The 13,820-nt window shown below is 42.1% G+C and overlaps 1 protein-coding gene across 2 annotated transcripts in view; it reads right to left on the bottom strand.

Moving 5' to 3' along the window:
* LOC106566712 (acid-sensing ion channel 1) overlaps positions 1 to 13,142 on the bottom strand; it is a 96,816-nt gene extending 83,674 nt beyond the window's left edge. Inside the window, exons 1-2 of one of the 2 annotated variants that reach the window (XM_014135021.2) lie at positions 11,895 to 13,142; positions 3,711 to 3,906 (exon numbers count right to left, since the gene is read on the bottom strand). In XM_014135021.2, coding sequence (XP_013990496.1) covers positions 3,711 to 3,906; positions 11,895 to 12,256 — 558 coding nt within the window. In that variant the 5' untranslated portion in view covers positions 12,257 to 13,142. The remainder of the gene's footprint in view (positions 1 to 3,710; positions 3,907 to 11,894) is intronic. The other variant, XM_014135022.2, reaches the window with a different exon arrangement.
* Positions 13,143 to 13,820: the final 678 nt, after the last annotated feature.

Consider the following 13,820-nt stretch of genomic DNA (forward strand, 5'->3'; position numbering starts at 1 on the left):
CCTACAAAACTGTTCGTGTGAGGTTAATGTAAAAAAGAACATCTGAGCAGTAGATCTCAGCTTGCTTTTTGACTGCGATAGTGATCTTGACTCAGAAAAGGTTGGTGACCAGTGATCTACAGCTATCCTTTGGTCTCACATCCAGGGTCTTAACCAAGCCCATCCCTGATTACCTATGATATTTGTCACTGACTATTACCAAAGTGCTATCATGAGAATGATTGTTGAGCGATTTCCACTTAAAGATGCAAGATGTAACTTTTTGGGAAAACCGACCAAATTCAGATAGAAATGTGAGTTATAGATCTGTCATGCTTATTGAAAGCAAGTCTAAGAAGCAGTAGATCTGTTCTATGTGTGCTATTTCTATGCTTCCCGTTCTTTAGTTTTGTTTTGTCACATAAACTGAAATTAGGCAAACTATAAGAATTTTAGCAACCAGGAAATGGTCGGAGGAAATGTGTGCAATAATAGTGCTTAAGATTATTTTTGAATGACTACCCCATCTCTGTGCCCCACACATACAATTATATGTAAGGTCCCTCAGTTGAGAAGGGAATTTCAAGCACAGAATCAACCACAAAGACCAGGGAGGTTTTCCAAAGCCTCGCAAAGAAGGGCACCTATTGGTAGATGGGTGAAAAAAAAAAAAAAAACAGACACTGAATTTCCCTTTGAGCATGGTGAAGTTATCAATTATGCTTCAGATGGTGTATCAATACACCCAGTCACTACAACGATACAGGCGTCCTTCCTAACTCAGTTGCCGGAGAGGAAGGAAAACGCTCAGGGATTTCACAATGAGGCCAATGGTGATTTTAAAACAGTTACGACGTTTAATGGCTGTGATTGGAGAAAACTGAGGATGGAACAACAACATCGTACTTACACCACAATACTAACCTGAATGACAGAGTGAAAATAAGGACGCCTGTACAGAATACAAATATTCCAAAACATAAAAATGTGACAAAGAAATTAACTTTTTATCCTGAATACAAAGCGATATGTTTGTGGCAAACACATCACTTAGTACAACTTTTCATATTTTCAAGCATGGTGAAGAGTTGGGCGAAGTCGATCTGCGAGATTCTTAATAAATGCTTGTTTGATTTAATGGCGCTCACCATACAAGAAGTGACAGAACAATTGAGCACGACTAGAGATCAAGTCACACAGTTAATATAAGGGCCACTAGATGTCTTGTGATAGATTACATAAAATCCTTGAAAGATACCCAAATTCTGGTAGTTTACAGATCTGATGTTCAAAGTTTTTTTTTAGATCATAAGAAATTATAGCGGATACATGTTGTCAAAAATTTCCAAATAATCACAAAATAGCAAAGTTGGGTCGGAGCTTTGTCATTATATTTTATTTTAGATCACCTTATTTAATTATTTCATATATTGTACATGTGATAAGGCCACACAGAGGGCCAGAGATTATTACAGACACCTGTGATAATCTGAAGTACCCAAAAGGGCCACTAGATGTCTTGCGATAGATTACATAAAATCCTTGAAAGATACCCAAATTATGATAGTTTAGTGGTAGTATACCCTCCCTTTGCAACCCTAGTCCTAACTGTCCAGATGCAATTTCCTGAGAGCCACGCCAGTCTTCAAAGGGGAGAGAAATGTCTCTCTCACACGCTCTCTCTCACGCACTCTCCTTCTCTCTCCCTCTCGCTCGCTCACGCTCTCTCTCTTGCTCTCTTTCTCCCACTCTCTCTAAGGAGTGCTGCGAGGACAGGAGGGGAGTGGAACAGGACAGTGTCAGCCTGCCGGGGCTTTTAATTTTAAAGATGTATTAAAGAGAAAATACTTTAAAAAACACTCCGCTCCTAAAATTGTCTCTTAAATAAAAAATCAAAAGGTTACTTTGAGCCTTGGGTACTTGTGATGCAAACTTATCTAACTTTTGAAATACAATGAGCGTACAAACATTAGGAACACCTTCGTAATTTTGAGTTGCAGCCCCTTTTGCCTTCAGAACAGCCTCAATTCGTAGGGGTGTGAAAAACCCAGCAGCGTTGCAGTTCTTGGCACACTCAAACAGTGAGCCTGGCCCCTACTACTATACCCCGTTCAAAGGCACATAAATATTTTGTCTTGCCAATTAACCCTCTGAATGGCACATATACACAATCCATGTTCTCAATTTAAGATGGTGCCAGGGCGGCAGGGTAACCTAGTGGTTAGAGTGTTGGACTAGTAACCGAAAGGTTGCAAGTTCAAATCCCCGAGCTGGTACAAAAGTACAGGTACAACGGTACAAATCTGTCGTTCTGCCCCTGAACAAGGTAGTTAACCCACTGTTCCTAGGCCGTCATTGAAAATAAGAATTTGTTCTTAAACTGACTTGCCTAGATAAATAAAGGTTAAAAAAAAAGATTATCAAGGGTTAAAAAAATTATTTTTTAACCTGTCTCCTCCCCTTCATCTACACTGATTAAAGTGGATTTAACAAGTGACATCAATAAGGGATCATAGCTTTCACCTGGATTCACCAGGTCAGTCTATGTCATGGAAAGAGCAGGTGTTCCTAATGCTTTGTACACCCAGTGTACATACACCCAAACAAGACAGTTGTGAAACTGTGCATGCCAGTGTATAAGCAAAGATATATGATAAATTAATATCGCATAATAGATATCACAACCTCTCTAGACCACTTACGTGTTGTAAGCCATGATTGGGAAAGTGCACAGTTCATTTCACATTAGTGAAAATGGCAAAGATGAATGAATACTGTGCAGTATAATGATAAAATATTCCTTGCCACAGCTGCTATAAGGGACTTGATATGCTCTGTCAATCATCATTATAGGAAAACTACTGTAGCTCTCTTTCTCTCTCCTCTATAACTGTCCTCTGGTGAGATATCACCAGTGTCCAAGACAATCACAATTTTATAGAAACTAAACAATGGGGGAGTGGGAAGAGCATAAAGGCAGTGTACTCTCCAAGACTGAAAATGAATGGAAGATGCCTGAGAGACTTTTGGCAACTGGTATTGGATCTATCATCAGCCAATGCAGCAGGTTTATGGCGAGGAGACTGTAACCCAGTGGGAGATTTCAAAGTAAAACCTTATGTTGAAGTAGCAGTAGCTAGCTACAGAAAATACAGAACAAACGTTTACGGTGCCACCCACATATACCATCCCTTACATGCAGAATCCCACAACTCAATGTAATGTCTCCCATCAACATGCATCTTTCATCCCCTCTCTACCACATATTCCACATCCACTTCCCACATGCATCTTTGAACACCACGTCTCTGAGGATAGCAGCACACAGTATGCCGTGCCAGCCACTCTCTACAGTACAAACGCTGTTTAAAGGAATTAACAAACACATTACAAAAAAGGGATTCTGTTTGTTGCCAGACTTATCAAACAGCATCTGTGGGCATGGTGAGTGAGCAAAAGAGGGCATTCATGCTTGGTTGAGTCACAAAGCACAGTAGGGCCACCACGCTCATTAAAGCAATACATTTAATTAATTAATTGTGAAATAGGTCAATTTTGACTTTGAGGTGCAGTCAGATACACTAGGAACAGACTCGGGAGGCAGAATGGAGATTCACATACTGTATTATACCATTTTTGGGAGATACAGTAATAGCAGATTCTGTTTTTCCTCTCTTTGGTACATCAAACTATTTTCTTGAAAGACGATCCGAGGTCTTCAGGTAACTTACCACTTGGAAGTCCTCGGCTCTGCACTCGGCCCCCCGGAAGTGACACGCCAGCAGTATTTCCTTGATGTCATGTCCTGTGCGGTCGTAGAACTCACGCATGTTGAAGGGGCGGGGCTTGAAGTTGTGGAAGTCAGCCTTGACCTTCAGGGTCTCCAGAACACTTTCCTCCACCAAATGGGTGTCCCTGATCTCATACCTAGAGAGACAGAGAGAGAGCGAAGGAGAGAGAGAAAAGAGAGAGAGAGACATAAAGAAAGCGAGAAGGAAGGAGTCCAAAAGAGGGAGTTTTATTAGTCTAGTCACAAATGTTCGATTTCAGCATATTCAAACAGAGGTAGATTCATTCCCTTTTCCTGCTATTCCTCTTCCCACTCTTTAATACCTTCAAGCAGACTAACATAGTCCCTGTGCCCAAGAACGCCATGGTAATCTGTCTGTAGCCATGAAATGCTTTGAAAAGCTGGTCATGGCTCACATCAACACCATCATCCCAGACCCCCTGGACCCCCTCCAATTCGCATACCACCCCAACAGATCCACAGATGATGCAATCTCTATTGTACTCCACACTGCCCTCTCCCATCTGGACAAGAGGAGAATGCTGTTGATTGACCATAGCTCAGCGTTCAACACCATAGTGCCCATAAAGCTGATCACTAAGCTCAGGACTCTGGAACTAAACACCTCCCTCTGTAACTGGATCCTGGACTTCTTAGTGGTCCACCCCAGATGCTGAGGATGGGCAACAATACAACCGCCACGCTGACCCTCAACAAGGGGCCCCTCAGGGGTGCATGGTTAGTCTCCCACTGTACCCCCTGTTCACCCACGACTGTGTGGCCGCGCATGACTCCAACACCATCATTAAGTTTGCTGACGACACGACGGTGGTAGGCCTGACCACGACGACGATGAGACAGCCTATAGGGAGGAGATCAATAACCTGCCAGTGTGGTGCCAGGATAACAACCTCTCCCTTAACATCAGCAAGACAAACAAGCTGATTGTGGATTACAGAAAACGGAGGGCAGAGTACGCCTCCATCCACATCGACAGGGCTGTAGTGGAGTGAGTCAAGAGCTCCAAGTTCCTAAGTGTCCACATCACTAAGGAATTGTCATGGTCCACACACACCAACACAGATGTAAAGAAGGCACGACAACGACTCTTCCACATTACGCATGGGCCCTCAGATCCTCAAAAACTTCTACACCTGCACCATTGAGAGCATCTAGACGGGCTGAATTATCCCTTTTTATGGCAACTGCTTGGTATCTGACTGCAAGGCGCTACAGAGGTTAGTGAGGAAGGCCCAGTACATCACTGGGGCCGAGCTCCCTGCCATCCAAGATCACTATACCAGGCGGTGTCAGAGGAAGACCCTAAAAATTGTCAAAGGCTCAATTCGCCCAAGTCATAAACGGTTCTCTCTGCTACCGCACGGCAAGCGGTGCCAATGCAGCAAGAGTGGAACCAACAGGACCGTGAACAGCTTCTACCCCGAAGCCACAAGACTGCTAAATAGTTAGTTAAATAGTTAACCAATAGCTACCCAGACTACCTGCATTGACCGAGTCTCATAGGAAAGGGTCTGAATACTTATGTAAATAAGGCATTTCAGTTTTTTTTACATTTGCAAAAAATTGTAAAAACCTGTTTTTGATTTGCCATTCCAAGACATTTAAATGTTTCCCCTTAAACCACTTGAGTGTTGCTTTAGCAGTATGCTTAGGGTCATTGTCCTGCTGGAAGGTGAACCTCCGTCCCAGTCTCAAATCTCTGCAAGTCTGAAACAGGTTTCCCTCAATAATTTCTCTGTATTTAGCGCCATCCATCATTCCTTCAATTCTGACCAGTTTCCCAGTCCCTGCCGATGAAAAACATCTCCACAGCATGATGCTGCCACCACCATGCTTTACTGTGGGGATAGGGTTCTCGGGATGATGAGAGGTGTTGGGTTTGTACTATACATAGCGTTTTCCTTGATGGCAAAAAAGCTCAATTTTAGTCTCATCTGACCAGAGTACCTTCTTCCATATGTTTGGGGAGTCTCCCACATGCCTTTTGGCGAACACCAAATGTGTTTGCTTATTCTTTTCTTTAAGCAATGGCTTTTTTCTGGCTACTCTTCCATAAAGTCCAGCTCTGTGGAGTGTACGGCTTAAAGTGGTCCTATGGACAGATACTCTATTCTCCGCTGTGGAGCTTTGCAGCTCCTTCAGGGTTATCTTTGGTCTCTTTGTTGCCTCTCTGATTAATGCCCTCCTTGCCTGGTCCGTGAGTTTTGGTGTGCGGCCCTATCTTGGCAGGTTTGTTGTGGTGCCATATCCTTTCCATTTTTTAATAATGGATTTAATGGTGCTTTGTGGGATGTTCAAAGTTTCAGATATTTTTTATAACCCAACCCTGATCTGTACTTCTCCACAACTTTGTCCCTGACCTGTTTGGAGAGCTCCTTGGTCTTCATGGTGCCACTTGCTTGGTGGTGCCCCTTGCTTAGTGGTGTTGCAGACTTTGGGGCCTTTCAGAACAGGTGTATATATTCTGAAATCATCTGACACTTAGATTGCACACAGGTGGACTTTATTTAACTAATTATGTGGCTTCTGAAGGTAATTGGTTGCACCAGATCTTATTTAGGGGCTTCATAGCAATGGGGGTGAATGCATACGTACGCACCACTTTTCCGTTTTGTATTTTTTTGAATTTTTTTAAACAACTTTTTTCATTTCACTTCACCAATTTGGACTATTTTGTGTTTGTCCATTTCATGAAATCAAAATCTTATTTAAATGACAGGTTGTAATGCAACAAAATAGGAAAAACGCCAAGGGGGTTGAATACTTTTGCAAGGCATTGTATGCTGTTTAATCAGCTTCTTGATATGCCACACCCGTCTGGTGGATGGATTATCTTGGCAAAGGAGAAATGCTCACTAACAGGGATGCAAACAAATTTTTGCACAAAATGTACAGAAATACATTTTTTTGTGCATATGGATAATTTTTGGAATCTTTTATTTCAGCTCATTAAAAACTTGGGACGAACCCTTTAAAAATGTTGCGTTAATATTTTTGTTCAGTATACATATCTACCACAATTACCTCGTACCCCTGCACATTGACTCTGTAATGGTACTCTGTGTATGTCACGTCCTGACCAGCAGAGGGTGTAATTGTGTTAGTTTTGGTCAGGATGTGGCAGGGGGTTTGTGTGTGTTAAATGTTGTGTGGGTGATTGGACTCCCAATTGAAGGCAGGTGTGTTGAGTTGCCTTTGATTGGGAGTCCTATATAGTAGTGTGTGTTTTTCTTTGGGGTTGTGGGTAGTTGTTATTGCACTGCGTTTAGTTAGCCTGCAAAACTGTTGATGTCTTGTTTTTTCACCGTGGATGCTTTACTCTTTTTTTGAATTAAACTATGAGTATCCACATTCCCGCTGCGCCTTGGTCCATTCATGAAGACAGTTGTTACAGTGTATATAGCCAAGTTATCGTTACTCATTGTGTATTTATTCCTTGTGTTATTATTTTCTATTATTTCTATTTGTTTATCTGCATTGTTGGGAAGGGCCGGTAAGTAAGCATTTCACTGTTAGTCTACACCTGTTGTTTACAAAGCATCTGACAAATACAATGTGATATGATTCCCACAAAAAAAATATTTTAGAAAGCATGACAATCAGTTTGCGCAGACTTGAGCTCTTAAGAATAAGATGTGAATGTATGGAAATGGAATAACAATGAATTATTTTTGAGAGGTTTTTAGACACAAGCACACAGTGAGCTTACATAAAATAAATTGATTGCGACTCTCTTTAGTTTTGGTTTATTAATATAAAGCGAATTCTCCCAACTCTTGAGAAAAACAAACTGTCTTTCTATTACCTTTTCCAAGGACTAAGCTGTAGTAACCTTGATCTAGCTTGATCATGAGCCATATTCTACTAGAAGTGTTGCACTAGCTACTTCAGCTTCAAGTCTGGCTGGAAAGACTAGCCTTGATGAAAAGCTCTCTCACACAACGTCTACTTATAAAATGTACTTTGTTACTTAGAAAACATATAAACAACTCACTTAGAAAACATGTTTGTGTGCATGTGTGTCCACAAGTCTATAAATCATGTGTACCTAGTGCCCGCACACATGTTTATTTTGTGGTGTGTAGCCTACTGAACTCTGGGTGTATTATGTACTGTACATGTATGTACTGTACATGTATGTACCCGTGTGTGTGTGTGTGTGTGTGTGTGTGTGTGTGTGTGTGTGTGTGTGTGTGAGAGAGCGGAAACACGTGTGTGTGTGCTTGTCCTCATTCCATCTACATACAGAATAATTGCGCGTGAGTCACAGTGGAAAGGGAGAGTCATCCCACTCACACAGCATTATCAGTGGGAGTTCATCTTTTAATAGAGCAGCTGAGAGGCCAGCTAAATCTGACCATAATGTTTGCCTACTGCCCAGCAAGAATACATAGCAACATAACGTCAACTGGCACACTCCATATTGACTTGGCGATGCCGTGCTGTGGTATCATTAAACACGTCAAAACTTTATAGGGCTGTAAAAGAATGAGCAGGATTTAGGCTTTTTCAAATAGGTTTGGCTCATAAGGAGGGGATTATAGTCAGATTTGTGCTCAGGAACAATTGGTGTTGGCAGTGTGAATGGACACACAACAAATCTCAAAAGTAGAGTGTTGCATTAAACTGTGTGGCCAATCTATGTAAAAAGACTAGGGGTTACAGGGCCATCAAATCCCTTGAGTAATCTAAGTTCAGTAGAAAGCCAGAATCATCAAACTGAAAGCCATTAAACATTGAATTGCCTACCTACTATTCCACCTCTCAAATTTGGTTCAAAACCTCATTATGCCGATGAGGTGAGAGCATGGCCCAGTTCCTCGGAAAGTACTGATCTGATCCAATTTAGATGTTGCTAAGTGCCATCTCAGGCAAAGCCTTCCGTTGATTAAAGGAGGACTTAATAGAGTTGAGACCTTTGCTACCCAATATTGTTGTGTGGACAAAGCTGCCAAGTGTGCACTTACAGTATGAAATAAAATCCCAAACGCACACAAGTCTGGCAGAATCAGCCCCAGCCGACACTTTTTCCCTAGTATGGATGGAGTTTTAATATCACGCCACAAAACATTTCCCCAGACCAGCCATTGCAAACACTGAAAGTGGCAGGGAGAGAGAGAGAGAAAGAGACAGAGGGTAGAAAGAGAGAGAGAGCGATGCTCAATTGGATTTCACACCAAAAGTGCTTTCATTTCTGGATGAGGGCTTAACAAATGAGGGAATAACTACATTGCCTCTCTACCTTGGGAGACGGGATAAGTGAATAAGCACCAACTCTAATTTGCCAAACAACTCAAATGTTTTTAAAGTTGTGGGATTGGGGAAGAAAGCCTGATATTTTCCTCTCTGCTAAGCAACCATTCTCAGTGACTCCCTGAATGGAAAAAGCAGAGACTTCTTGAAAATGGCAATTGTTAAATTCTCCCTCTTGGGAAATGAAAAGCTTGCCCTTTTATCTCATCTACCGAGTTCTTTCTTTTCTGAAGAATATGGGTTCAACATAACAATATAAATGTTGCCTCAGACCAAGTGCCCACGAGATTGTGGAACGTTGGTCTACCATTTCAAACAGATACTGGGTCTGCTGTCATATGATATTACATTGGAACTGATCACTGTTGATAATGTGACACAAGTTTCTTCCCCTGAGAGGGAGGATAAGGATATTTACTCATTCATAAAGCTTAATTCACAAATATGAACAATTTATATCTCTCAAGAAACAGAAACCTACACCAGATGTTACATTGTACAAAGGTTTCATCAGCCATACCACCGTGATTGAAGTGCTAATTTTAGCGACAGTGTGGAATTGTCATAAATTATGAAATGGGGACATTTCTCCCTGAATGAAAACCAAACCACCAAACACACTGGTGCCTGATGGGCTTTATATCCCTAATTCGGTCAGTTCTAGTTTTTCTCTCCATCTTTTTCAGCCATCTCTCGTCTGCTCCCTCCTATCTATCTCTTGTCTCTTCACTCCCTCTCTCTTTCTCGCTCTTTCTGCTGTCTCTCTCTGTCCAGTGACAGTCCTTCCTCTCCACTTGTGTGTGAGTGTGTGTTTCCTGTAACTCCACGTCAGATGCTGTGTGCGTTGAGGAAATGCAGCAGCTGTTGCTGCAAAGTCCAGCAGGCGTCAACAATCAAACAGGGAGAGATGCAGAGTCAGACAGGGCTGCTGTGATTGTCTCATCAACCATCAGCGCTGACATTTCTGAGACGAAACTGACACCATGGGGATAGCAGTGTGTTTATCACAGTGTCTCAGGCTGGTATTAGTCATAAACTGTCTGTTATATAACAGTCTGTCTGTAATATCATGCACCCCCCACCCCCCTCTGCACCCTCCTCTTCTTGCCCATGTCTAGTTCACAGACCTAGACCAAATGGTCTGTTACGGTTTACAATATAATTTTTTTTTAAACTTTAGATAACTATACATTTTCTGTCATTCCTAGTGGAAACATCAAGCAACTGTAGGTTTTGAGTAGGGTAACAATGAGGTTGATGGAATGCTGGGACTAAAATGACAATATACAGAAACGACTGTGGAGGGCGGTCTTCGAGAGTCAACAAAATGCATTCTTTCAAATATGGTTTAACTTTGGCTCATGTTAATCAGAGCCATCAGAGCCCTTTTCCGGCGTTTTAAGTCCCACATATCTTTTTATTCCAAGTTGTAGACTACATGGAGCTGTGGACCAATGAGCGAGGCGTTAATACCATTCTCTCACTGAGCTGTTGTTGTTCTTCTCTGGGGTTTTGTGATGGCAAAGTCCTCTCGGCTCATCCATCCAAGGCAGACAAATCGGGGCTTTCTCTCTAAGCGTGGCTGGCATGACTCACCAACAGTAAGGAAATGGAAGTATCAGAGTGACAAAGTGCTTCCCGAGGATGTAACTACCTTGAGGTAACTACTGACTATGACTAATTAACTCTCTTTGATTCCCCCCCTCCCCCACTGGGGTAAAATGCTCCCAGCCTTTCATTTCACAGAAACCATTTCATGTCACCAACACTTTCCCTGGCTCCCACTACTCTTGCTCAACTAAAAATGTAATCTCTCATCTCAATTCCTTATCTCACTCCAACAAAAGATTAAGGTAAATGTATGTAATATTTGTCATTTAGAAAAAGTTACATACAGTGAGCTCCAAAAGTATTCGGAGAGTGACAATTTTTTTGTTTGTTTTGGGAGTGTACTCAAGCACTTTGGATTTGAAATGATAGAGTGCAGACTCAGACTGAGCATAACCGTTTAGAAATCACAGCCCTTTCTGTACATGGTCTCCCCATTTTAGGGGACCAAGACTATTAGGTTTATGAACTTTTTATATATATATATAGAATATTTTGAGGTAAATGTATGTAATATTTTGTCATTTAGAAACCGTTATATATGTAATCTAATTAAGTTAAATCTATGAACTTAGATATATGTATATATACACAGTATACACCAGTAGGGGAGGCTAAAGATAAATAATCCACTTGTTTATATAGAAAATTTGTGGAATTAGTTATGGTGAGTATGTTTGGGGAAAAACACACCCTTTCAAAGTATCTATCTTTATAAAATAAAACTATGAATTGTGCCAACTTATTTCCTGTAAAAATGTGTTTGCCTAAGGATGCACAGCAAATTTGCAATTGTTAAAATCTCGGTGTTAAGGTAAAAAGTGTTGAGTGTTACACCTGAGTGTTGCTTTTAGTAGGGTTAATACACAACCCACTGGACACAGACATCAGTTCAACGTCTAGTTTTGTTTTGCATTTGGTTGAGTTGGCAACTAACATGAATTAAACGACAAATCAACAAAACATTTCACCATCATTGGATGAAGGTTCAAATGTGGGTGAAAAAAGACTAAATGGCCTTACATTGATGACTTTTTGCAAATCCAATTAGTTTCCCACCTTGATTCAACGCCCTCACATGTATTTATTTTTTGATGACATGGAAACAATGTTGACTCAACCAGTTTTTGCCCATTGGCAACATACCCTACTATTCAAATGTTTTGCTGGATCTCTGGACAAAAGTAACCTAGTGCATTCTATAGAGAATCACGTGCCACTGCGTGTGACTTGTTTACATCACCTCTGGTTTAGCAGCGCTAGCAGCTCCCCTGCGTGGTACAGGTCATTGCGCGTCACGCGACTGAAGCGGAACGAGTTGAGGTTGCAGAATGTGACAGCGGGGAACACCATCACCGGGGTCGAGATCTCGTCCAGTTTGGTGACGTGAGGGTACTCCAGGTAGAAGTGTATTCGGTCCACGCACACAAACAGTAAGAAAGTCAAGGAGCCCAGGAAGAACACGACCCATAGACAGCGCTTGATGCAGACCCTCTCATAGGTGAAAATGTGCGAAATTCCGTGCAGCGTTGAGTTTTGCGCAAAAGCTTCAACTGGGGGTGGCTGGTTGCAGTCCATTTCTTCGGATTCTACTTTGAGTTCCATTGTGCTCACAGTCTCGCTTAATGGCTATAAAGAATGCTGAGTGACATAGAAATCGTTTGCCGTTCAGAAGGCAGGTAAATTACTACACCTCGCCTACATATTCAACTATCTCTCCAAGCTAATAAAAACACATGCAATCGTCAATATTGGTGCACTTAATATATGCGATCAATGGGAATGTGTTTCATATAAAATCCATACCATGCACCTGTGGCATCTCCAATGCACCTGTCAATAAAAGTAATAGCTATTTAACGACTAGTCGCCCGAACGTGCGGAAAACCAGCGCGAGATTTGCTGTAGATTTGCATCATTCAAAAGGCGGGTTGCAAAAACAGACTAAGGATTCCCTCCTCGAAATCAGACGCGCAAGAATTTACAGTAAAAAATAAACAAAATAATTGAAGAGTATGATTACTATTTTCCGTATAAAAGTCCCCATCCTCAGTGGACGGCGTTGGGAGACGCTGTCTTATCAAGTCCAGGTAGCCGATCTCAAAAAAGTGCAAGGCTTTAGCCTACAGCGGTGAAAAATATGGACCACGTTCCGTCATTCCAGCGTCGGTCGCAGATGAGTGAGTGAACTAGGTCTCTTCCGTGTTGACTGTCCAGCTTCAGCTCATTGTTTAAGAGTAGGCTAGCTAGTTCATATCCGTCGTTCTGTTGCGACTGTCTGTTGGCAGTGCCGTGGTCTTATATCCGCAGGGGAGAGGTCCGAGACTGGAGAAATTCCTAGGGACTGGGGGATTCGTGGTTGGATTGGTCAGTTGTGACTTATGAGCGTTTTTTCTTAATGAGTAGTGTCTAGCACTGGCAGCTGGCAGTGAGAGCACAGTGCAAGGTAGTGGACCTGCCCTGCACACTGAGAGATGTTAACTGTGGCATTCAGTTGTGATATGAGTAAACTCCCCTATCATGCAAAAAGATTATGGAAAATGCAACAGAATGCGCAGCCCTATTTCTCTCTCTCTCTCTCTCTCTCTCTCTCTCTCTCTCTCTCTCTCTCTCTCTCTCAGGGTGTGAGCCTGTGTGTATTCGGGTAGACATAGGCCTATATGAGTAATATGGACCCAATAAGATTGTCCATAACACCAAATAAATAAAACAATTCTCACTGTTGCATTAAAGGCATCTGTAGACCAACCCTGGTCTTGTAGACTAGACAAGTGTGCTATTTTTCTTCAGCCCACCACTGAAACACCAGGAGCCGCTGGCTTTCAATGATATGCGCTAAAGGGATCAACTGTCCTTGCTGTCCCCAGTCCACCTGGTCGTATTGCTGCTCCAGTTTCAACTGTTCTGCCTGCGGCTACGGAACCCTGACCTGTTCATCGGACATGCTACCTTGTCCCGGACCTGTTGTTTTCGACTCTCTCTACCGGACCTGCTGTCTCGAAAAGCCAACTATGAAAAGCCAACTGACATTTACTCCTGAGGTGCTGACCTGTTGCACCCTCTACAACCACTGTGATTATTATTATTTTACCCTGCTAGTCAACTATGAATGTTTGAACATCTTGTCCATGTACTGTTATAGTCTCCACCCGACACAGCCAGAAGAGGA

The sequence above is a fragment of the Salmo salar genome, chromosome ssa13 (assembly GCF_905237065.1).
Source record: "Salmo salar chromosome ssa13, Ssal_v3.1, whole genome shotgun sequence".
NCBI classification, from domain to species: Eukaryota; Metazoa; Chordata; class Actinopteri; order Salmoniformes; family Salmonidae; genus Salmo; species Salmo salar.